The sequence below is a fragment of the Zosterops lateralis genome, assembly GCF_965231275.1.
Source record: "Zosterops lateralis genome assembly, chromosome: 4".
NCBI classification, from domain to species: Eukaryota; Metazoa; Chordata; class Aves; order Passeriformes; family Zosteropidae; genus Zosterops; species Zosterops lateralis.
In genome coordinates this window covers 28,924,785-28,949,476 of record NC_139765.1, presented here as the reverse complement: position 1 = coordinate 28,949,476, position 24,692 = coordinate 28,924,785, and the positions used below count along the sequence as shown (strand labels likewise).

Genomic DNA, 24,692 nt, shown 5'->3' with positions numbered 1-24,692 from the left:
CTGAAATTGCTCAAAGCATCTCTCCAGGCTCTTGGCTGAAGCCGAGGGCACATCAGCTGCCTCCTCAGAAACACCTGCTGGGCAAAGAGAATCCTCTGTGCACTTTGGAAAATACCTAATAGTTGTATAATTGATCTAACAGAATACTCAGCAAAACAAAAGCAGAAACACCAAACTAAATGACAACTTACAGCTTTACAGGAAGCAGTTGTGTCAAGGGAACACCAGCACATCATGGACTCCTGACTAAAAATGAACCAGACAGAGCTGGTCTCTGTGAGCTGTCATTGACATAATGGAAACTGCAGTAGAAACTTCACTGGCCAAAAGTCCAACTTACTGAGCTCTTAGAGAATTCTCAAAAAAGGCATTTCTGTGAGTCCACAGTGCACCCAGCACATACAGCTGGGCACTGCCCAAGAAGTATGAAAGTCAGGGCACTGGGAATTTGGGGATGGTTGGCATATGACCAGTGTAAACAGCTATAGCCATGCTGTCTCTCTTGGATTTGTAACAGATGATATGTGTTAAACCATGGGATTTTGAGTTATGATGATACTGCAGTCTTTTGTGCTGTCTGCCTTAGCCATTTGGTCCTAATTAACTGACCATCTCCACAGTTAATTCCTGGTTCCTATAGTCCTTACTATCTTGGGCAGGCTAAGCCTCTGGGGTTTGCAGGGTTCGAGAAAAGCCTGTCCACCTACACAAGCTTGGACTCCTGCTTGTTTCAGACAGGCAATGAGAAACTCCAAGGTTCTGGTATGCATGAAAGCTGACTGCATGAAAGCTTCTCCTCCACTCTGCTCCAGAGGGAAGGTTGTACACATACATTTGCCTTTACAGTGGACCTTTGGCAGCCCCTCACCCAGAGAGGCCCTAACAAAGGAACACCAGTCTAGCAGAGAGGCAGAAGCCATTTGAAGCCACTGGTGTCAGATGCAGGGCAGTGACTGCTGCCTCCAAGACGAGATGTGGGCCTTGGGCTCAGGTTCAAGTCAAACACGAATTGCAGACGTCACCTCTGGCACATTTCCGGAGCACAGGAGGCTGGGGATTTTTTTTCTGTCTGCAGATCCTTCCTGGAAATGAGACTCTTTGGCCCAGCTGCCTGAGGGCCAGCATTGGCTTTCCTGGGAAGGGTGCTAGTAGACTTTGCAGAGGCTCCAACCCCAAATCACTCTTCCCTCTGGCTAGCAGAAGAGTAGATGTATCTGGCCAAATTAATAGAACCACAGTACATTAAAGCCTCATTGTGTAATGGAGGGAGGTCTGGATATGTTTGTCCCTGCAGCTGCCAGTCAACCTTTATAACTGAGTTTTTTTTGGGACCCGGGCCTTTCTCTGCCTCATGTCTCCAGAATATTGCTTGGGCTCAGACAGAGTTTTCTAAGAAATTCAGGAATCCTGGATTTAGCTGCTCCTTTTAACCCAGCATCATTTGTGTCTCTGGCTTTCTCCTATCAAGCTAGTTGCCTTCTCTCTCTGAAATGGTGAGGGAATCTGTAAAATGCCTAGTCTCTCTTGACCAGCAACACTGTTGACCTACGTGCCTGTTGCCTAATAACTCCTTTCTCTCCTCTCTCCCCACAAGATTTGCTGTCAAAAATGGCAGCAGATGAAGTCCTCTGTTACAGCAGAGCTTGCCACCTTACACAGGGACCCTCCAACACCAGCCAGACGTTCTGAACTCGGATCAGACAGATTTCTCAAAATAACAAGCCTTAAACAACTTCCATGATTTGGAACCAGTTATTAATATCTATTAAGATGTTTGTGTGAAAGCACAAAGTTTCCAAATTCCTTCTGCACAATACTTGATCTCCTTCTTTTTCAACACACAAGTACACCATTTTATTATTTGTACAGATCACTTTGTTTTCCTCAGAACATAATTTCAATTCCAATTCATTAATGTGAAAGCATAAAAGAAGCAACCGCACATAAAGCAACAAAAGTTTGCTAAACCCAGAAGATAACAGCTGATAATTAAGGAAGTCCCATTATTTCTTGGCAAAGGAGACTGTGTTTTCAGAGACACATTCTTAAAGAGCCTCTCTTTAGTGTGACTGCATAATTTGCATGAACACTATTTGCACAGAAAAATAAAGGTTTTCAATATGGATAAAAGGAGGCTTTAGTGTGCCCATAGTTTCTGTACAATACCCATCCCATGCCCCTTCTTGTTGGCACAGCCCGACCTCGTGACAGGTTCACAGTAGAGCCATTCTGGCAGATCTTTGATGCTGTGGACAAAGATCTGGGCTTTTGTTAGCACATATCTGCCCCCCACCTCCACTCTCAGTCTCATTTTACACTGATATCACTGCAGAAAAAAGACATTGTACTGATCTGAAACTGCACATAAATCCTCTACCCAAGAATAAGCCCTTTATTTCTACCTTCCAGGCCCACCTCTGCCTCCTGCCCTGGGAGCTGTTCATAGCATGGTCCTCTGCTTATTGGGCAAGTCCATCCCAAAGAGACTTTTGCATTTTGTTTGTGTTCCCTCACATTACTGTTGCCAGCCACTGCCAGGGATGGAGGGCCATGGAAGTCTCCTGGTTTTGGTGGTTCCCCTTATAACCCTTATAATGTGGTTCCTTCCCTTTGGCTGTTTCCAAGTGTTGTTCAGCAAGACTGAGCATCTGTTCTGGGCTACAGTCTTACACTGAGCTGAAGGTCTGCCAGCATGTGGAAAAAGGCATGTTTCTTGGATGAAGCCTGTTTTGTAGCCAGCCAAGTACTGGGAGGCACAAACCAGTTTTGTGCCTCCCAGTACTTGGATCCTGTATATCCACTCCTGTAGCACAGTGTGGCTGTGCTTCAGTTGATGAGAATCTTAGAGAGAAATTACAGCCCCCTGTTCTTAAGTCTGATGTCACTACCTCCTGACTCCCAGTCACAATCTGTGGTGAAGGCCTGTAGTGGATGGTTATTGCCTCACATGGAGATTCAATTAAAGATGGTGTTATTAAAATTACAATCAGCAGAGGAAAGGTGTTGGAATGGTAGACATTTCTGAAAAAATACGCTTGAAGTAAACTGTTCTACTCTGGCAAAGCCCCATAAAGTCAAGACTGTACCTTGTGTGTGGGCTGTTGACAGTTCACACAATACTGCTACAGCAGTTCCCAAGTCACCAAAGGCTGATAAATTATACAGGTTTTCTGCACATTGAGAAAAATTTGTGTAACTTATTGAAAAAGATTTTTAGACAAGATACTCTCTACAGACAAATTGTGGGCAAGACCTAATTTTCCACTCCAGTACGATATCTATTGGAAAATCTTCCATAGTGCCTATTCCTAAAGGGAAAATAGATGTTCTTTATGTCAATACTTGGCTTGAGTTCTAAGTCCTCTTTGCATTTTAACCACAATGCTACAACAGCAAAACTCCCCAAGGGTGCATGGAGCTTCAAAATCCTCCTAGGTCCACAAGAGTCATAACCACTGCATTCCCAAGAAGTTAGAACAGAGAGCTTGTCAGGAATCAGCTACTGCTCTGCACAAGCCTACTTAACAACTGTCAGCCTTAGACTGAGGTGTCATATCACTTAATAGTTTCAAGGACCAGGCTTGGCCTGGGAGCCTGGCAAGGGGGAAGAAAGGAGGGTGGTATGTCTTTACCTGGGACAGGTGTATGGGGAGAGCAACAGGGCTTTGTCAGTTATGAACCCAACAGAAGCAGAAGTTCATCTGCCACACAGCAGGGCTAACTCCGTGCTGCTACTCTGGGTCCTTTTTGATGCAAACCTGTCCTTTGAAGGTGCTGTCCCCTGAAGGAGCTTCCATTTTGTTAACTCACCTCTGCTCACTTGTAATTCAGGGCTGTGCTTTCATGGCTGCTTTAAGTTCTTTGACTGCAACTGGTGCCCATGACGTGGTTTCCACTGTGATGGCAAAGCTGATGCTTCTACTGCTCTGGTGGACATGTGTAGCCCTGGTTCGCGCCTGACATGTTTTGGTTTTCTGAAATTCCTTTCCCAGGGAATTTTCTGTAAACAAGAGACATGTTTATATTCCTTCCCTAGGAGGGGCTTCTTCTTGATGTCCCTCTGGTCTGACCAATGTGGTTGAAGAGGTTTGTCTTCTTGTCACCAATTGAATTGTTCTGTGTAGAATGGTATAAAAAGGGAGACATTTTGCGAGGATAAAGGAGTCACTTTTTCAGCTTTCTGAAGTCGGAGTCCTTGTGTCATTGTGGTGTACAATAGCAACAGACATGACTGGGAGGTATCAGAAGACGTTTGCTGGATGTGGAATAAGAATGCAGTGGAGGAAACCCCCACTGCCACTGGCATATCTCTAGAAAAAGGCACAGGATGGTCACTGAATGTACAGCCGAGAAGCTGGAACATGGGGCAGCTCTGAAAGTTTCCTTAATAATTTGTTTATGGCAGGCAGAAACAGGTTATTCCAGGGAGTTCCTGTCTCAGTAAATTCAGCTGAATCAGGAAGGATTTCTGGGCTGCCAAGGTTTCTCTCAGCAATGTGATGGTACAGGGGCTCTCTCAACCTGGTTTTATGGCAACACAGTGCATTAGTGATGTCAGTGAGCATTTGCACCTACACAGACAATGCCATCTAGCCAGTCCCTCCACCAGAAATGCTGCTGCCCTTCAATGTCCAGCTGCCTAATGTATTTCCTTAGGAACAGAGTGCAGGCATTTGTGTTAAATTCCCACCCCTGAGCTGTAAGGGAAAATCCTATCCATCCACCCAGGAGCTAAGGTTTGGATTAATCTATTACAACAACTCTTTCCTGTTCATTTCCTGTTGAGCAACAGCCTAAATACCCTGACCCAAAGGCAGAAAAGAATGCAAATTATTACTTCCCCTATTACATGGGAAATACAAAGAGGACAAAAGGTGAACTTCACCCCTGTGCTGAAGGTCCAAAGATCAGCATAAGAAGACTGTCTCTGAGCCAGAATGATTCAGTCAGCAAGGTAAACAGCAAATTCCTCATAAGAGGGAAAGAAAAACAACAGCTATTTCATTTCCTGATTACCTGATGTACTCAGTTGAATACATCAGATGTAGTCACACATTCTGTGCTTTCAGTACTCCTTCCTACCCTACCACCACAGAAAACTGCTGCAGATCCAGTCTGCAGCTGATGAGATTACTGACATGTGAATTCATGGACCAATTATGAAACTAGAAGTCAAGCACTCTCACCCTCTGATTTCTACACTGAGATCAATGATGCTGGGAAATGCTTGTTTTTTGTAACAACATGGCTGGAATATTTACTCACCCAAGGAACACAGTGTATTAAAAGAGGAATATAAATACTCTTGTTTCTTGGTATACAAAAAGTTTTCCCAACATGAGGAGACATTGTGGTCAAACTTGGTTTCATATGTAAAAATAACTAGTGCCATTTACAGATAGCATATCAAACCTGTTATATTGCCACTCACAGACATACATGTTTATCCTTGTCAGAACAGTGCAAAAATTGTCCTTACAGTATGATTTTATTCAAGATATTGACTCTAAGCTCATTGCATTCTGCCACATTATATTCATTATCATGTGAAATCAGCTACTCTATACTTCAAATGGGATGAAAAATTTTATATATATACACCATTTCCCACTGTGTTCATATTTTTCCTACATAGTTTAAAAACAGACTTCCTTACAGAAAAATATTGTAAGTTAGTTACTCTTTCAGCTGGCCTATAGTAAGTCCTGCTACCAGAAAGATAATTAATTAGCATGATATTGGTGTTGTTTCTGTTGCCCATCCACTACACCCTAAAAGGAAATCACACTTATTTCTAACGGTCATGGAAATGCCCATCTAGATATCTTCAGAAGAAGTTCCACCTCAACATGAGGAGGAACTTCTTCATGTTGAAGGTGGCAGAGCACTGGCACAGGCTGCCCTGGGACGTCCTGGAGCATCCCTTTCTGGAGTATTCCACACCCACATGGCACATCCCTGTGTCACCCGCTCCAGGTGACCCTGCCTTGGCAGGAGGGTTGACTGGATGGTCTTCAGAGGTCCCTTCCAGCCCTAACAATTCTGTGATCCTGTAACAGCACATATATGCTGGTGAACAGGAATTACAATTCCATGTCTCACTCCCACACACCCATTCCAGGCGGCTTGTTGCACCCACAGCTTTAAAGGCGCAGATCTGAGGAGGTGATAATGGTTTTGCTGTCAGTCCTGGAGCACCAGACTGACCTCTGGAAGGTGAATTGCAAAAGCCAGAGTAGTTCTGTTTCTGAAAAGCTAATTTTCCTGACTGTGTGCTCCCCACGTTCAGCACCCAATACACTGAAGAACAGGGGATTGTGCTCTATGCAGGAACAGAAATACCCATTGTGGCATTTGATGAATTTATCCAGAGCAGTAGAAGACATCAGTGAGGATATGACAAATCGGTAAACGGTACGGGAGTTGGTTCAACATATTCGCCTGTCAAAGATTAAGACACAAATTACAGCTAGTGAAACCGACGTTTCACGGCTCTCTACACCCAAGAACATCTTTGCCTGGGAGTCAAAAGGCTGTCAGGGAATCCGCGCTTAACGTGTCCTACAAGCTCTGAGATTTTATCCCTCGCCTGTGGAATCACGAAAGGCGCTGGTCGGGGGAGTCACTCCCGCAGGCGGAGGGACGCGGCCGGGCTTTCTCGGCCCGCGGGGCTGGCGGGCACCGCCAGGAGGGGCTGTCACAGTCCTCCCCCGGGGCCTCGGGCACCGCCACCCCGCGGGAACTGCCCGTGCAGAGCCGGGAGGAGCGGCCTCAGTGCGGCCCTGCACAGGGCACGGCACAGGGCACGGGCACAGCGCGGCCCCGCACAGGGCACAGGGCACGGCCCCGCACAGGGCACGGGCACAGGGCACAGGGCACAGGGCACAACCCCGCACAGGGCACGGGCACAGGGCACAGCCCCGCACAGGGCACGGCCCCGCACAGGGCACGGGCACAGGGCACAGGGCACGGCCCCGCACAGGGCACGGGCACAGGGCACAGCCCCGCACAGGGCACGGGCACAGGGCACAGGGCACGGCCCCGCACAGGGCACGGCCCCGCACAGGGCACGGGCACAGGGCACAGGGCACAGCCCCGCACAGGGCACGGGCACAGGGCACAGGGCACGGCCCCGCACAGGGCACGGCCCCGCACAGGGCACGGGCACAGGGCACAGGGCACGGCCCCGCACAGGGCACGGGCACAGGGCACAGGGCACAGCCCCGCACAGGGCACGGGCACAGGGCACAGGGCACGGCCCCGCACAGGGCACGGGCACAGGGCACGGGCACGGCCGCAGGGTACGCGCGCGGGACACGGGCACGCGCGCGAGGTTAAGGGTTCACACCCCCGCGCTGTCCACGGCCGCGCGACCGCGGCGCGAACAGCGATTGGTTGTGACGAGGGCGGGGGAAACTGACGGGCGGGCCAATGAGAGAGGCCCGCCGCGTCGGCGAGCCAATGGGAAGCCGCAGCTGTGGCTCGGCGCGCCGGGCCCGCCAGCCTATGGGGAGCGCGGCGCGGTGAGAGGTGCAGGGTGGGAGAGCGGCGCCCCCGGAACGGGAAGCGGGAGCGGAGCCGCCTCCCGTCGTCCCGCGGCGCGCACCGAGCGTTCCCGCGTGGGCCCGCGCCTCTCCCGCCATGGTGAGCGGGAGCCGGGAGGGCGGCGGGGGCGGGGAAGGAAGGTAGCCGAGCCGCTGCCGGCCCCAGGCGGCGGGCCGGGGGCCCGGAGGGGCGGGCGCGGGGAGGGGCGGGAGCCGCTCGTTGCCGGCCGGGCCAGGCGGAGCGGGCGGCGCTGACCGTGTGCTTCCCCCCCCAGAGCCTGCCCCTCAACCCCAAGCCGTTCCTGAACGGGCTGACGGGAAAGCCGGTAATGGTGAAGCTGAAGTGGGGCATGGAGTACAAGGGCTACCTGGTCTCCGTGGACGGCTACATGAACATGCAGGTGAGGGGCTGGGGCGGGGCGGATGGAGAGCTTGTGGATGCCTCATCCCTGGGAGTGCTCCAGGCCAGGCCGGATGGGGCTCTGAGCAGCCTGGTCTAGTGGAAGGTGTCCCTGCCTGTGACAGGGGCTGGGAATGAGGTGATGCGGGAGGACTTCTCCCGCCCATCGCTGCGTGCTGAGCTGACGGGCCGTGCCCGGCGGGGATGCGGCACAGGGGGGAGCGGGGCCGCTCGGCCTCCCCGGGCCCTGCAGCCAGCCCTGGGCTGAGGGCAGGACCCTCATGTGCTTTGTGAAGCCGTTTTTATTGCCGTCCTTCTGATTTTTTTCTCGTTTTCCTTTCAAGCTTGCAAACACAGAGGAGTACATAGACGGTGCGTTGTCTGGACACCTGGGTGAAGTTTTGATAAGGTAATTGGAGTATATATTTATGGTGGAGGAAGGCTCTAAATCGCCTCACCACTTGCATTGAATCTTATACTGGTGGGTGCTGTGTTTGTTGTCTAATTGTGATGCCAAGTGGAGCTCTTACAGGAAGGCTATGAATATCAAGGCTTTTGTATCCAAGTCTCTTCTGAGAGGAGGAAAAATGAATTTTTGAATATATTTAAAGGACTATTTACTGTCCCCTTTGTGGTATATGTATATCCCCTTTAAATACTTTTGTTTTCCACATGATTGTGTATCTGGGAGCCCTTTGGCATTGTAAACTAGTGCATTGGAACTGAAAACATTTCACATGTTTGGAAGTTAAACTTGACTGTAACTGTTCACCCAAAAGTAAAAATATTTTGTACACCATTGTCAGACAGTTATTGCATTTATGAAGCTGCACAATTTAATGTACTGTGTGGAAAAGGTGTACAAGGTCAACAGCATTTTGTTCTGTAGAATTTGGCTGGTGCCAGGCTACATTCAAGCAGAAAAATGTTTAAAGCATGTTCCATGTGGGGAAAATAATAATGCTTATAGCTAAGGGAACTCTTGGTTCTGTTTACAGGTGCAATAATGTTTTGTACATCAGAGGTGTGGAAGAAGAGGAAGAAGATGGAGAAATGAGAGAATAGGTGTTTTGTATTTCTGGAAATAAACTTTTTTTTTGTTTTGTTTTTCATACTTTTGTAGTAAGGTGCTTCCTTTTTTTCCATTGTGTTTTAGTACTGGGAAAATTAACCCTTTAAAACGTCTCTAATATCTTATTGGTGTCTGAAAAACTAATGCTGGAGGAACAACAGGTAATTGTTAAATTTAAAGCCAAAAAAATTAAAATGAAAAGCAAGTATTTTGAAAAATACCTGTTATCTTTCCATCTGAAACATGGGAAGACTTGGCAGTCTCTGTATTTTACAGTATGTATGTAGTGACTGTTAAAATACATTTTGTCCTTAAACCTATTTATGGAACATTTGGAATTAGCTGGGAAGATTTCCCTGCAGGTGAGGTGTGGGGATCTGTTATACTCCAGTTTCTCTCAGAGATATTCTCTTGCTTTAAGTCAGGAAGCTTAAAGTGTGGCTGTTTGGTCATTAAGGAAGGACAAACTTGTATCAATTTAGTAGCCAACAGCCACAGGGACAAAAACCTCTTGGCAGCTGTGGAGATCCACAGGCTTCAGTGGCCTTAATAGACTTGAGACGAGACAGCAGAATGGGAGTGTGCTTTGTGAGTCTCTGCCAAAGAATGGAAAGGATAATGTGGTCCTCCTCAGCACGTTGTGAAGAGATGATGTTCTGTCTAAAACCTGCACAGGTTGTGGCTGCGGTAGGTACATGTGGAGTGCAGATTTCCAGCCCTGTTGGCTGGGATCACACATCCTTCCAGAAACAACTGGAGTTGGCGGTGCTGGGTGCTTGGGGCTGCATTAGGATGGAATACTGGTTATGTGAACTGGGGATAGGACACCAGCCTGTCAGGATGGAGCCTGCAGAGAAGTACCTCCCTGTTTCTCTCTCATGTTGGAAATCATCCCTGGAGCTCTCCATGTATTCCCTTAATACTTGCATATGTAAGCTTCCATAAAGAGTGGAAAACCATTTTGGATGTACTTGTGCAAGTGTTTCATTGCTTAAACCAGACCCTTCTTTTTGGCAGCACGGAGGCCTCGCAACTCTGCTGAAGCACCCTACAATGCCATTGGGAAAGGGAAAAAAGAGCTATTTAAGCTAAAATCAGTACTATCGCAAGGATAAATGAGTACCTTAAAATTGGCAATGAGCCTAGGAAACTTCAGAACAACCAGATGTGTTCTTAGTGGTGGCAGGAATGAGAGGCAAGAAAGCATCTCACCTTGTTTGCGATGCAGCAACACATTCTTTTGAGATATTTTGTTATACCTGTCTTTTGACAATTATATCCCTTAGACCATTACAGTTACATTTTAGACAGTTGCATTCAAACTCAGACCATTTTACTTTTGCATAGCACCAGGCATTAAACACTTTAACTAAATAATACCTTGGTGCATAACCTGATAACTAATCTTGGTTTACTTATGCTGCAAAAATGGAGGCATGTGTTTCTCTTTGCTACCATCAAGTGTTCCATTCATTTTAATGGAATAACCCATGTAGATAAAGTCAGACAACAACTTAAACATGTGCTTAACTTACATCCTGGTCCTAAATGATGTGGAAAGAATTGCAGTGCAGGTGAAGATGAGGTACTCTGAATATATCAGTAATTGCAGCTGGTTCTTAGTTCGTATGGAGTAAGCCCCATGAATACAGTTTTTCTCATCTCTGGAGCAAGTCCAAAAGGAAAAAGAACTGCAAAAATTCACTTAGATGTGTATTAAAGGCACAAATACATGGGCTTGTGGTTTTACATGTTAAATACAAGATACATAAAGTAACTAAAAAGAAAAATTGCTTTCATGTGATTAAGTTATTTCAGTTGTTTATAGGATGAAAGAAAATGGAGACAAAGTAGCAGGACACTCTCAGGAAAAGATTATGTCCTGCAAAACCACTTATTAAATACAGCGAGAAGGTGATCAAAAAGAGCCTAGAAATAGCAAGGCATGACACATACCACTTGTAGTTTCGAGCTTGTTTTTGTGTGTTTCTCATTTGATTATTAGGTTGGTTGCTGTTTATTTTTTACTTGGAAACCTTCCCATTCTTAGGACTATGCAAAAAAGAGTACACAACCTACCTGAGAAGATCTTAAATCCTTATAATTGCTAAGAGAAAAAATGCTTCAAACTCCAGTTCTGTATTTTGCAGGTCACAGACTGCAAAGAAGGACAAGCTTTGGCCATAAGCCCAGATGCTGGAATTGTATCAGATGCCCACATCCCACAGGACACAGGTGCACACAAGCTCTCCTTTTCCTTAGCTGCAGCTTATGTGGAAAGGAAACCAAGGCACGTAGGTTGGCAAGGTTGCACCGTGCTCAGGGAGAACCAAATTGTGTCCCCTGAGGCAAATTATGGTGTTCCCCCAAAACATCTCCCCAAGCCATTAGGGAATTTGCCAAAGACAGATTTGGGAACAGAGGATTCAGAAAGCTCATCTGAGCAAATGCAGTGTTTCTATGGTTTGAGACATGCAAGGTTCTACACAGAAAAAAATAAAATGCAGAATTCAGTTTTACTTTTGCAAAACCATTCAAAAAGTATTTATACTTGTGATGTTAAGCTCAATCTAGCATGAGGGAAGTCAAAGTATGTAACAGAGTTGCAATTTAGTTTCGATCTATTCCACATTTTCAAGTCACTTTCATCCAAGTGATGCATTTTCTGTGTTTCATCCTGGGGGTTTACTGACCTCTGCTGCTTTTGTAAACAGGGAAATGGCATTCAGTAAATTTCACTAGTAATTAACTTGTATTAAGGCATAGTGGCCCCTTTCAGGACATTTCTTCATGCTATGTGTATTATTGGAAAAGTCTGTTTTGCAGATGAAAAAAGTAATCTACAGATTTAAGGAAAATTTAACCAATATTTGATCTGAGACTAATTTCTAACTTTGGGCCTTTTGTTTTTGATTACAAGTTGTTTACAAAATCAGACATTCTAATGTAGCTTTGACAGTGCATTTGAAAAGGGGTCCTTGAGGAATAAGCATATCATATTCTCATGTAAAGCACCAGCAAGAAGAGATTAAATCCTTTAAATCAATAACCTGATACTCAACTTTTTTATCTCTGTTTTTTTCTGGGATTTTTTCTCTTATTGGAAGTGCCACATTTAAAAAATATTTTCAAAAAAACCCCATTCACTGGAACTTTAAGGTGAATTAAAAGCTCTAAATTTAAGAAATTTAGGCAGTGTTCCTTTAACACCCAGTCTGTTTACATCCAGTGAATTCTGCCAACATTTCAAAAATACAGCTGAGTGTTTAGAATCTGTACTTTTTGAATCAAACACTGGAATTTCCTGAGGATGCAACCTAGAAAAGATCCCTGCACTTTACCTTTCTGGGCAGTATTCTTAAAAATCAATCAGGCACAACATGTCAAAAACTCGACTGCAGTGGATTGATCTTTTTTCATATGCTGATCTATTACAGAGAAAATTCTTCACCAGAAAAGAACCAGGGCATATAGACATATGCAAGCACATCTGTAAGTTTTCTGCAAACAGAATGTAAGTCTTAGAACAAAATACACTCTTAGCTCACTAAGCATAAAACCCTCACCCATTCTCAGGATTTAAATCAGGATTTGACTTTGATTCTTGGAGAAGCCTAGAGCACAAAACTGATTCTTTTCTTTAAAAGTGTAACAACACGACTCACAGGTGTGTTGATCTTTCCTTTCTCCCCCCTCCACCGCAACATGCTGTGTTTCATTCCTGACACAACAGCTCTCAGCTCACCACCACTGCTTAAGCATCCCCCACAATGAGGCACCGTTCTGTGCTTGTCATGATGCTGTTGCCAGGTTCCTCTTTGATTTCTGCCTTCAGACATACTGTGATACTGCTGGGGAGCACCAAAGTCAGCAGCAGGAAGTCCTGGCAGTGGTAAAGCACCCTCTACCAGCTCTCCTGTCAATCTTCTGCGTGTGTAAGTGAGAGGTTAGGAGGAAGACAAAGGTGATGTCGTGGTGCAGCATTACGCCGGTGGACAAGCTTCACAAAGTAACTTTGTTGTAGTTTTACTTACTGTTCAGGTTTGATATTAAATACAAATTACTGGGTTTTAGATGCAAATCTTGCCTCATTTGCAAACAAGACTTCACCAGAAAGGCTCATTCAAAGAGCCAACATACCCAACTGTTTCTGCTGAACAGGAATATGTATATGCACATAGATGTGCTACCAGCATTTTCAATCCATTCTCTTTCTAAAAGAAAAGAAGGTGTCTAAAGAAGATTGCCACCCTAGGAGAAGTGTTTGAGAGGCCACTTGTTTAAAAAGACACGCCATTTTTCCAGCTGGGAAGTACTGGACTCCTGTAGATGCTATGAATATGTGAAGAGAGAAGAAACCCAAAAAAATCCGTGCTGGGAGCAAATACGCTCCCTGACTCTCCCATTCCTCGTTCTGTAGGGGGCAGCAGAACCGCACAAACGTTTAGCTTTTGGAATGGTATAAATGGATATCTGCCTCAATAAATGAGTGTCTGCCCGAGCCCCTGGCCGGCGGGAGGCGCTGTGGTCCCTCGGGGCTGTCGCTGCCGTGCGGACACGGCGGTTGGAGCAGGGAAAGTGATGGATGCTGAGAGGTGATGGACGCCGGGGAGGGGACAGGGGGCAAAGAAACGCTGCCAAATCAGAGGCTCCTATTGGCAAAGGGAGATCTCCAGGTGGTGCTGTGAGGACCGAGAGCTCCGGGAAGCCTCAGCTAGCAAACTAGCTAGCTCGTGCTCCGGAGCTGGTTGGGAAGCAGCGCGCTGCAGGGATGCTGTCCCGTTATCCCGGACCGGATCCAGGCCGGCCCCCGCGCCCGGGGCGGGCTGCACAAAGCCGGGACACACCGGGCCGGGCCGGGCGGGGCAGGCGGGGGCGGGAGGGGCGCTGGGCCGCGCCCCCGGGGACTTTGAGCCGAGGGGACACTCTGTGCCGGGCCATGGCGGGGCGGCAGCGGCACCGGCTGCTGCTGGAGAACGCGGAGCAGCTGGTGCTGGTGTGCGGGCGGCGGGAGCCGTTCCTGCGGCGGGACGGGCCCGGGAGCCTGGCCGTGCTGCGGGCCGGCAGCCTGGTGGTGGGGCTGTGAGTGCGGGCGGGCAGGGCCGGAACAGGGCCGGGGGTACCAGGGCAGGGGTGGGAGGCATCCCCCGAGCGCAGGCCAGGGTTCCCATCCTCAGGGTCCGCTGGGAGAACAGTCCTAAGGAGGCCGATCCCTGTGGCTGCCCGGGCGCGGGGCGCGGTCCGGTGCAGCGGTGGCGGTGTGAGCTGAGCCAGGGGACAGGTGCCCTGCCATGGACACCCGCTGGGGCCGTGCTGCCTGCCCGCCGAGCCACGGCGGGAAACAGCCTCACCTGGCGGGAACTAGAGCGGAACGGTACCGAGGCGTCATGCACAGAGGGATCTGAGCAGAGCACAAGCGTTATGGCAAACAGCTTGAAAGGCACGGCATTACCCCGGTGTTTGCTGCGCATCTGTGCAATGAGCAAACCACCTCCACACGGGCATCTTCGGTCCTGCCGAAGGTCCTGCCCCCGTCGTTCCAGGAGCTCTGTTGTTGGGCACTTGAGGCTCACGCGTTCTGAGCTCACTGTCTGTGTTTGCAGGGATGGCTGTATCAAAGCCGTGGGCCAGGCAGATGTTATCCGCAGGCAGTTTTCAGAAGCAACGTTTGAAAGGATAATTGACTGCTCTGGGAAGTGCGTGTTACCAGGTAGGTGTATGTTTATGATACAAAGGAACAGCACTGCCAACAGGTCAAGGGAGGTGATCCTGTTACTCTGTTCAGTCCTGGTGAGGCCACATCTGGAGTGTCCAGTCCTGGGCTCCACAGTACAACAGAGACATGGACGTGCTGGAGTGGGTCCAGTGTAGGGTACAAAGATTATGAAGGGTTTGGAGCATCTCACTTGTGAGGAGAGGTATGTTCAGCCTCAAGAAGAGACGACTGAAAGGGGGCCTCATCAATGTCTGCAACTATCTGAAGTGGGGGGTGCCCAGAGATCCAGGCTCCTCTCAGTGGTCCCAAGCAATAGGACAAGAGGCAATGGATGGGAGCTGATGCATAAGAAGTTCCCCCTGAACAAGGAAGAACTTCTTTACTGCACAGGTGAGTGAACACTGGAATAGGCTGCCCAGAGAGCTAGTGGAGTCTCCCTTGCTGGAGATATTCAAGGGTTCTTTTGGGCTTCATGCTGGAGCTCTGTCTCCTCTTGTTTTGTCTTTGGATCTGTTCCTCCATATCACAGATCACAAGAGGAATGTAGCTGACCCACAGAGTGACTTTTCAGATTCACTGCTCTTCTCTGTTCTCTCTCAGCCCATCAGCCATTCAGCCACAGAGCTCAGTTTGTCCATCCTGCCTGCAGCTGTTTGGATGAAAGAGGGATTTTAAGTCACGTATTCTGCAACTTTGCCTGATAAAAAAATCCCCAAAAGATGGGCAAGTCTATTGCATGTTAAACTATCCAAGTGGTGTTAGTACATGGGCTGTCAGACCTATGTTTCTCTTAACAGTGGCCTTGCCATTCAGCAGTGTCAGTGTCAGAGCTTGTAGAAGAGGCTCCCACTGTAGTAAGTGTTGCCAGAGGAAGTCTAGTGTGTTAAGGCCAGCCTAAGCAGTTTAGCTTTTTTAAAAAATACAGGTTTAAAGTCTAATGAACTCTTTCAAAGTTTGCTATTTATCCTTTCTTCCACAGTTTGAAAACTTTATCAGAATAACATGACAAACTCAGCAGCTGATGCATTTACCTGGAGACATTTTGCATAAGGTGTCAGACCTAAAAAAAAAATGAAAGAAAATTAATAGCCTCTGAAGAAAATCCTAGATATTTGGTTTGTTGGATTTTTATTTTTCTCTAACCAATAGAAACTTTTTAGAGGAGCTTCTGCTGTCTATTTAATTTGCTTGCATGTTCATAATCTTTCCTCTTACACAGTGAAGTAACTCAAATATACATTTACTTTGTTTTCTTTAGGCCTGGTAGATGCACATACACATCCAGTGTGGGCTGGTGATAGGGTTCATGAGTTTGCAATGAAGGTAACAGCATAAAATTACACAGATGGATTTTTCTTCCTCTTTTTTTTTTTTTCTTTTAACGTATAACTGTTTCTACTTCCTAGTGACGCTCATCTTTCTTTTATAGAAAAATACATAATTTCTGTCAGATAATCTACCTGAGGGAGGAGGGATGATTTTTGAATTCTGATTGGCTGAGAGAGGAGTGTACCTGCATTCCTTGCAGCCACCCTTGATATATTTTTGCATTAATTGAAGGAATACAGGAGTGTTGCCTTCTATTATCATCTGAGTCTTGGTTTTTTTCCTTCCCTTTTCTTCTCCACATAAATGAATTTTAGCTAGAGATCAGTTTTCCCCTTGGACTAGGGGGAAAGCAAATCTTGAGAGTAATTCTCTTTATGCCACTTCTTACACCATTTCTTCACTTAAGTGGAAGGGAGAGAGAAGAAAAGGGGGAGGGAGGAAGAATTAATGGGGAATTTTTTTCTCCTCCCTTTGTCTCTCTCACTCCAAAGAGACCTCAAGGCACTTTCCAGTATCTCTTGGGTGGAAAATGCACTGTTCATGGCTAATTGTGGGGGGTGGTTTTTGTTTTCTTCTCTTTAACCCAAGCTGGCAGGTGCATCCTATATGGAGATCCACCAGGCAGGGGGAGGAATCCATTTTACTGTGGAGCACACTCGGAAGGCCACGGAGGAGGAGCTGTTCACCTCCCTCCAGCACCGCCTTGGCCGCATGCTCAGGGCAGGATCCACACTGGTGGAGTGCAAGAGTGGATATGGCTTAAACTTGGAAACTGAGCTCAAAATGCTCAGGGTGATCGAACGTGCTAAGAGATCCATGGATATTGGCATTTCCTCAACGTACTGTGGAGCTCACGCTGTGCCCAAGTAATGGGACTTGACTCTTCTCTTGTTAAGTACTGCTGCTTTGCACTGAAAATTGCTTTCTTCTGCCTCACTCCTAAAATACAATGTACTTGAAAAACAACAGCCAATATTTATAGGAAGCTCTCCTAAATTTTAATTTGAAGGAGGGCAGGGCAGCATTATTTAGTGACTTCTAAATGCCAGCATAGGCTTAGCACAGAACCCCTGCCTGCAGCTGGTGCTCACACTGAACATAACACAGATTAGAGGGCTTCCTGTACAGAAAGTTCACCTGCTTGCATCTGCTGCTGTCCTTCAAGCTTGGTCTCTGCCATGAGATTTTATTTTGGCCAAATAACAACAAAAATGCCAGATTTAATCTTTATATAGCTCAATAAACAAAGTTTAATTATGTTTCCATGCAATGAAGATTTGCATACATCTTATGAGATGAAGATTGAGGTGTGTTTAAACAATTATTCTGATGGCTCAAGTAGACATACCATAGAAGTCCTTCCTCACTGCTGGTTTTTATTTTGCTATGATGAAAGTAACATCTTTATGTTACCAGATTTCAGTGTATGAAGGAATTAATTAAGAGTTTTAGCTAGATATTTTGACATACTAAGTGGTAGGCTGCTGCAAGAGAAGGCATGTGAGATGGAGGCAGGCTTATTATGTTGCAATATTCAAGAGATGTTCATTAAAAGAGAAAAAAGCATACTTCAAAAAAAAAAACCCCAACCTTTTCTAACATTCAAGAAAACATGACCCAGAAATATTTTTTTTCAATCTAATTCTTGTGTATTTGGAGCAGGATGGTAAATTATCTTTGGTCAGTCTAACTATGGAAAATGAATCCTGTATCATCTTCAGTAACTGGAAGATGGTTAAGAATAAAGTAACTAAAATCAGCTGAAGGCATCAACTACAATTTAGAGGACTTAATGGTAAAACAAAATTGACCTTTCACCCTAAACTATATATGTATTTCTTAGTCCTTCCTTTCTCCCTCCCCTTAAAAGCCTTTGCAGGATCTCAGTCAAAATCCTGATAGTCTTTCCCACCAAAATGCTTTGAGCATTTCTATAAACCAATTAAATAAAGTCCAGTGTTTTTCAAACATACTCTGATGTGTTGGAAAGACAGGTGTGCCTTCTCATTCTCTGCACACTTTGTTCCCCACTGATACACATCAAGCATGAAAAATGTAGTAGTAGTAAGGATACTGTATTTTAAGTAAGGAGAAAAGGTAGTTGGGGATTTAAGGAAATTTCCTGAAGGAAATACTGGGTTATCTGTGTTTTCCAGTTTGGGTCTTTTCAAATCTTCTCTTTTTTCAATCAAATGTTTGTGTCTGGACTATTTTGCTTGAATTTTATGCTACTCCTCAAACTTAGACTCTGGCTTGGGTTTTCATTTTGACCATGAGGAAATCTGCAGTTCTTCCTTGGTCCCCTCAGTCATCATTTTGAATCAAACTCACGATTTGGGGAATGTCTGATTTTTAAAAATCATTATTATTTTTTATTGGCAAGTGATTATTGGGCCATTTTCAACTTTATCAAGAGATTTTCAGTGTTTTCCTGAGTAGAAATTTTCTGCATTGAAACAACAGCAGTTTTGTTTTGCATTTTGGGTTGTTATATCCCTCAAAAAGTGAAAGCATTTGTTAGTGTTTCCCTCTGTTTTTTCTTGGCTCTGGCCCTAATCTTTCAGCCCAAATTCCTCCAAGGGCTGCTGAGTAGAATGAGAAAGGGAGAAGCCTTGGCATAGTCAGAGGGTGAGCAACTCCAATGACTGTTTCAGTGAGAAGGGAATGGAAGAAGGGGTCTACTTTATAACCTTGTTCATAAATTCAGACAGAATTTGGCTTCTTGAATTTATTGTCATTGCATGGCTCCCCACTCAGCCATGTGTGGTACTCCATAGTGCCAGTGTCTGCGTGCCTTACAGTGCCTGAAATGAACATTCAGATTCTCAGGCATTTAGCTGTACATCCCTTGGTCTTAGGTATTAAAATTGTAAAATGCTAACTCAGCTGAATATTTTGGGATTATTTGCTAGTTCTAAGGTGTTTAGTGATCTCTTCTGGGTTATCTTTATGTAATAGAGAATTCATAAAATATTCTGACTTTGGCAAATCAATTCTTGAAGAGCTTCTCTGATTAGAAACAGTTATCTGCCCATCACTCTGATATCAAAGGAGGAGAGGTAAATTAAAAATAATGTCTTATACTGCATATCCCTTTTGAGCTTTGATACTTGCATAACAATATTGTATGAATACCATTTAACATATTTAAATGCTCATTTACATATTTTAATAGTTATATTTTAGAATACAATATAAAGAGGTCAGAATATATGAATAGGAAAGCAGAAAAATTTGGTTTTAAAGTATCCCGTATCTTTGTTAGCATCCAAGATGCCAACCTTATTAAAAACATTCAGTAATACAATCTAATATTCTTTGAATGGAAAGTAACTCATGTTGGAGAGTACATGAATTACAGTGGGGCCTAATTTTTTAATTTGAAGGTTTTTTGAGGGATTCATATTTACATCATTTCCTAAGTAATCCAGTAATTGCATGTATGGCTTGAGTGTGTGCCAGACCTCGAGGATGTTACTCATATGGCTCTGTAACATTTTCTTTTCATTAGAGGGAAAACTGCTACTGAAGCCACAGATGACATTATCAATCACCACCTTCCTAAACTGAAAGAACTCAAACTAAGTGGTGAAATACATGTTAACAATATAGATGTGTTCTGTGAGAAGGGAGTCTTTGATCTGGAATCTACAAGGAGAATACTTCAAGCTGGAAAAGATATAGGGTTACAGATTAACTTCCATGGTGATGAACTCCATCCGATGAAATCTGCTGAGGTACATCTTTCCTAACATGCGTTTTTGCTCATGTGAGAGCCCAATCTGTGAAAGATTTGCAGTTTTGAAAACTGAGGTTGTCTTTTCTAAGACTTTATGAAATAGACATCTGATAGAAACAGATGCCAGGAAGAGCAGTCCATGTGCAGCTTTGGAGTTAAGGACATGGGAGGAAGCCTTGACCTCTGGGACTAACGTGCACTGGCTAATCAAACATTGACTTTGCTTATCTTCCTCATGGGATACAGATTGGGAAGGTGGATATCCACATCCATACCCAAAAAGGACAAAAACATGGTTTCTACTCAACTTGAAAAATATTTTTTTGTTAAATGTCCTCTTAGAAGCAAGAAGTCAAATTGCAGTGAGCACACTCAGTGGTCTCATTTCTCAGATATCAGTATGTCTGAGCACACTCAGAGAGATGGTTTAGTCAGGAGTAGATTCCCAAATATCTTGATAAAGCAAGTCCCTTTGACACCATGTTTCACCATCATTTAAATATTGCTTCCTTCCTGTAGGGTCTGCCCAAGCTGTATATTAAAAAAACCCCAAAAACCCCCCAAAACCTGGTTGATCATAAAAGCCTATTTGACTTCCCCATTGAAGGCAGCATTTAGTTTTGTGAACTATTTTCTGGATGGATCCTTTATCAACAGGAGTTGATAATGCTTTCATCCATGGCTCTCACACAGTTTGTGTGCTAGGCTGTTAAAAACACCACTGAAGGTGTGCATCTGCTCTGTGGGTGGATAAAGTGATCAACTTTTCTTGCAGTAAATTAACAAATATTTTGTTTCTGTATTCTGATCATTCTTTCAAGCATTCTTTACTATTTATCTAATGGTATATTTTGCATTAATAATGAATTGTCTCTTTCAGTTGTTTAGAAAGAAAATTTTTAACTGAACTAATTGAGAATAGTGAGTAATTTGCTTGAAAATTTACTTAGCTTGGAGCTGAACTAGGAGCCCGGGCCATCAGCCACCTGGAAGAAGTTACTGATGAAGGTATTGTGGCAATGGCAAGAGCTAAGTGTGCTGCTGTTCTTCTGCCAACAACAGCCTACATGCTAAGGTAAGGTCACTATGTAGAGGGGAAACTTCTGTAACTGCAAATCCATGTGTGTGGTTTGAGGGTCTTTTAATCTAAAAGTATAAGTGTGTATCTATGCCTTAAGGGTCAGTCTGGGTCAGTGGAGGTAATCACATGTACAGAGAACTTCATGAGCCTCCCTCCTTATGTCTTATTTCTGCTGGAAATCCTCAAAAATCTGTGAGATTACTGAGAAGTCTCACGATAGATTCAGAGTGGCTTTACAGCAGCTATGGCTAAAACTTCCTAGAGAGTGTATTTCCAAGTGCTCACCCTGCAAACATCTACACAGATTAATCTGGGGGCTGAACAATTTTGAAATGGCTATTCCAGATATTGAAGTTATTGAAAACATCTTTTGCATTGTAATTGCTAAGTGAAAAGATCTCTAATTTATGCAGAGTAAACTCAAAGACTCAAAAATTGGGAAGGAGCTATTGCATTGCATGTGCCACTGCTCCTATTTTGGAGCCTGTCTTTGAAGCTGTAAGAACTAGAAAATTAGTTTTTTTCGGAAATGAAGATTTTCATCTTGTAAATTCTTAAGCGGCTGAGGTCTGAATAAATACTAGAATTTCAGTGGTCTGGTGCCTGATGGTTGACACTGGCTCCTGCCACATGCTGTTACTGCAAAAGCTGTGGCTCACACTTCCCATTTATGTTGTCCATAGGGTGATAGGTAGGGATGCAAGGGGAGAATTTGGGCTTTCTTCTCCATAAGGATCAGTGTAACTGAATACATGAATGTAGCCAAACAGAGTAAATCATTGTATGATAACTAAGCAAATTGTACTGATAAGTTTATTTTTCCCACTAGACTGAAACAACCTCAAGCTAGAAAAATGTTGGAAGAAGGTGTTATAGTTGCTCTTGGCAGTGACTTTAATCCTAATGCATACTGTTTTTCAATGGTAAGATAATCCTAATTCTGAAACCATAGAATTATGCAATTTCTTACTTGTATAACTTGTGTATAGGTCTTGCACACTTCAAACTGGTTTCAAGTGCACAAGGAGAGCTGCATGTCCCATGCAGACAGCTGCCTTTGTTTGTTTGTGTGTATTGGTAGTTTTTGCCAGAAATTCTTGAAACTAGAATGGGTTCCAACCTTCATATGCGCTGAAAGGCCTATTCAAAATGCTCTCAAAGCTACTGATTTTAGAATTCTCATTTTGGGTTTGGCAAAATTTGTGTTGTACAAAACAACTCCTTCTGTTGTGCAAGGAAGGAGAGTGCTTAGGGATTTGAAGCATAAACAGCTTTGTGTTCCTGGTAACTCCCATTGTCTCCTTCCTTGCCTACTAGCCTATGGTGATGCATCTGGCCTGTGTAAACATGAAGATGTCAATGAATGAAGCACTGGCAGCTGCCACCATTAATGCAGCTTATGCTCTGGGCAAATCAGACACACATGGCTCCTTGGAGGTCGGCAAACAGGGGGATCTTCTTATCATAAATTCATCAAGGTTTGTTCTTCCATTAGCATTTGAAATGTGCTTTAACCTTAGTTATCTTCACTGAATAAAGGGACACTGGTAGCTTTTCAGACCCAGTTTCATTTTCCTTAATTACTCCAGTGGTAAGTAAAGCCTAAGACTTTTGAGGCTGCTATACAAGTAATCCATGCCTAATTACAAATTACCTAGAGATAATATGTGTTTATTTTGTGGAACAAATTCTCTACTGATAGACTCACTGTATTCATGCAGCAAGAGACAACTTCATGTAGACATGGAATAGTGTTTTCCCATTTTCAAGCAAATCTTATAAAATTGCCAGATATGCTGGGCATGTGATCTGCTCTTATGCAAGTTTATATATTCTTAAACATCTTGTCTTTTTAGGTGGGAGCACTTGATTTACCAGTTTGGTGGACATGAAGCATTGATCAACTATGTTATAGTTAAAGGAAAAGTCATCTATGAAAATGAGAGGTGTGAGACAATGAGCAGTTACTGAGAAAAGGCAGTATTTTAGTAAGCTACTAAAATCAAATTAGCATGGAGTTTTCCAAAGCAACAGACAAAGCAGATTTGTATTTACCGGTAAATGCCTGCTCACGTTACTCTTATTCAAATAAATCTTACCAAGCATTAACCTTTTGGTGCATCTCCATGTCCATTGTTATTCTCTCCTGCACAATAAAATAATTTCCAATTGTATCCATCTTAAATAAGACAGTTTCCAAAAATGTTTTCCTGTACAATTAATTCATAATATTATTATATTTGAAAATAACCCAAAAAACCTAGCAATGAATAAACAGAGTTTGGATCCAGGTAAAATTTACTGGGGAGTGTGATTAAATAACCTGTGACAGAGGGCCAGGGGCTCAGGGATGCACATTTGGGATGGCCCTTGGCTGTGTTGGGAGAAGGTCACATGCGGTGTCATACAGATGTTCCAGAAAAGACCTGATTTTATTTATTCTAGGCTGAATCTGAAATAACATGAGACATATTTGTTTGTGGAAGTTTGAATATGATTGTGTTAAGTATGATAACTTTTCCTCAAAGCTGTGTTGAAACTTAGGAGCCTAATTTTTTTAAAGCACTCTTTCATTTATCTTTCAGCTACTGTTTTTTCTCCTCACAGCTTGAAACATCATTTTGGAATGCAGTATGTAGAAAAAAGGATGATAGATCTCTGGAGAATTTAAGCTTTTGCAATATTTAAGCAGAGGGTCTGGGGTAGGAGGGTCTCTGAATACCCATGGACTAAGTATTTTCTTCAAATTTCCAAATGGATGGTGGCATGGTGGCTGCAAAAGCAAAAGGGATTTACTTTCTGAAGATGAACTCATAAAATTGCACCTGACAATAATGAAGAACTTCACAACAAAAATAATTATTGATATAAGCAAGTGACTTAACCAGTGATACAGAGCAGAGTGCTTTAGTGAACCAGACCATTGAGGAAGGACAATGGTCTCATTCTTATTAAGAGATATTTGAAAGCCATCACAAACATGTATGAGCATTATTATGACCTTCTGATCTCCCTGAGCCTTGGGCACATCTATTAACACCCAAAATCTGCAACCCATCCCCTGCAGTATCTTTCTTCATGCTCTATTTGATCCAGACTAGCCAACTAAGTCAGTTTTTAAAACAATATAATAGCATTTCTGCCACCTGGTGTGTTTTCCTGCAAGCAGATGTTGTACCAGATGTGGATGTGGAACTTTGTTTTTATAAAGCTTGAAAGAACATCTCAAGAACATCTCAACAATCTCATGTGATTGCACAGTCCATTCTGCCCAAGACAGCCTTCATAAATAATGTTTATACAGGGATTTGAGAAGGCCATCAGGGAAGGAGTACAGGCATTTCTTAAACGCAGGGTGCAGGCAGAGTGGTGCCTCTCAGCTCTGCACAGGCACAGTGCAAAACCTGAGTGCTGCAGTGTGTGCTAGGGATCCCTTGGTCCCAGGCAGCCAAAAATAGAGGTGAATGGGAAGCAAGGCTCAGAATCTCTTCTTTGAATGCCCAAGGCATTTGGCAACCTGCTAGGTTGCCAGCAGGCATGAGCCCTCTCCTCAGGGCACATTTAACCTGGCAGGTGTCAGACACTCAAAGGCAGCCCCACACTGGTGCTTTGGCTGTCCCATGCAGCATAGCCAGTAGCCTGGGCAGGCTTTCAACTTGTGCTGAATGCCTCTCAGCCAGATCAGTACTGCCATGTCATCACTGCACCATGAGGTGAAATCCATGTCCTGACTCTTGCCTTGCAAAATAAAGCCTGTGCCAGAGGTCAGTGTTGTGATAGAGAGCACCCTCACTCATGATCCCATCTATGG

General features: G+C 44.4%; 2 protein-coding genes across 3 annotated transcripts; both read left to right on the top strand.

Annotated features, from left to right (window-relative positions):
* Window positions 1-7,548: 7,548 nt before the first annotated feature.
* Window positions 7,549-9,058, top strand: SNRPF (small nuclear ribonucleoprotein polypeptide F). Its single transcript, XM_083860093.1, has 4 exons — window positions 7,549-7,644; window positions 7,820-7,945; window positions 8,289-8,353; window positions 8,943-9,058. The coding sequence occupies exons 1-4, from the start codon at window positions 7,642-7,644 to the stop codon at window positions 9,007-9,009; spliced, it is 261 nt and encodes an 86-aa protein (XP_083716219.1). The 5' UTR covers window positions 7,549-7,641; the 3' UTR covers window positions 9,010-9,058.
* Window positions 9,059-13,955: 4,897 nt separating this feature from the next.
* Window positions 13,956-23,061, top strand: AMDHD1 (amidohydrolase domain containing 1; the record flags this gene model as incomplete). 2 transcript variants are annotated; one of them, XM_083859710.1, is made up of 9 exons in its annotated part: window positions 13,956-14,098; window positions 14,620-14,726; window positions 15,991-16,055; window positions 16,650-16,927; window positions 19,573-19,798; window positions 20,751-20,875; window positions 21,711-21,804; window positions 22,199-22,359; window positions 22,738-23,061. In XM_083859710.1, 9 exons carry the CDS (start codon window positions 13,956-13,958, stop codon window positions 22,850-22,852), a joined length of 1,314 nt encoding a protein of 437 aa, XP_083715836.1. In that variant the 3' UTR covers window positions 22,853-23,061. The 2 variants fall into 2 exon arrangements, with proteins under 2 accessions (XP_083715836.1, XP_083715837.1); XM_083859711.1 differs by lacking the exon at window positions 13,956-14,098 and adding an exon at window positions 14,436-14,538.
* Window positions 23,062-24,692: the final 1,631 nt, after the last annotated feature.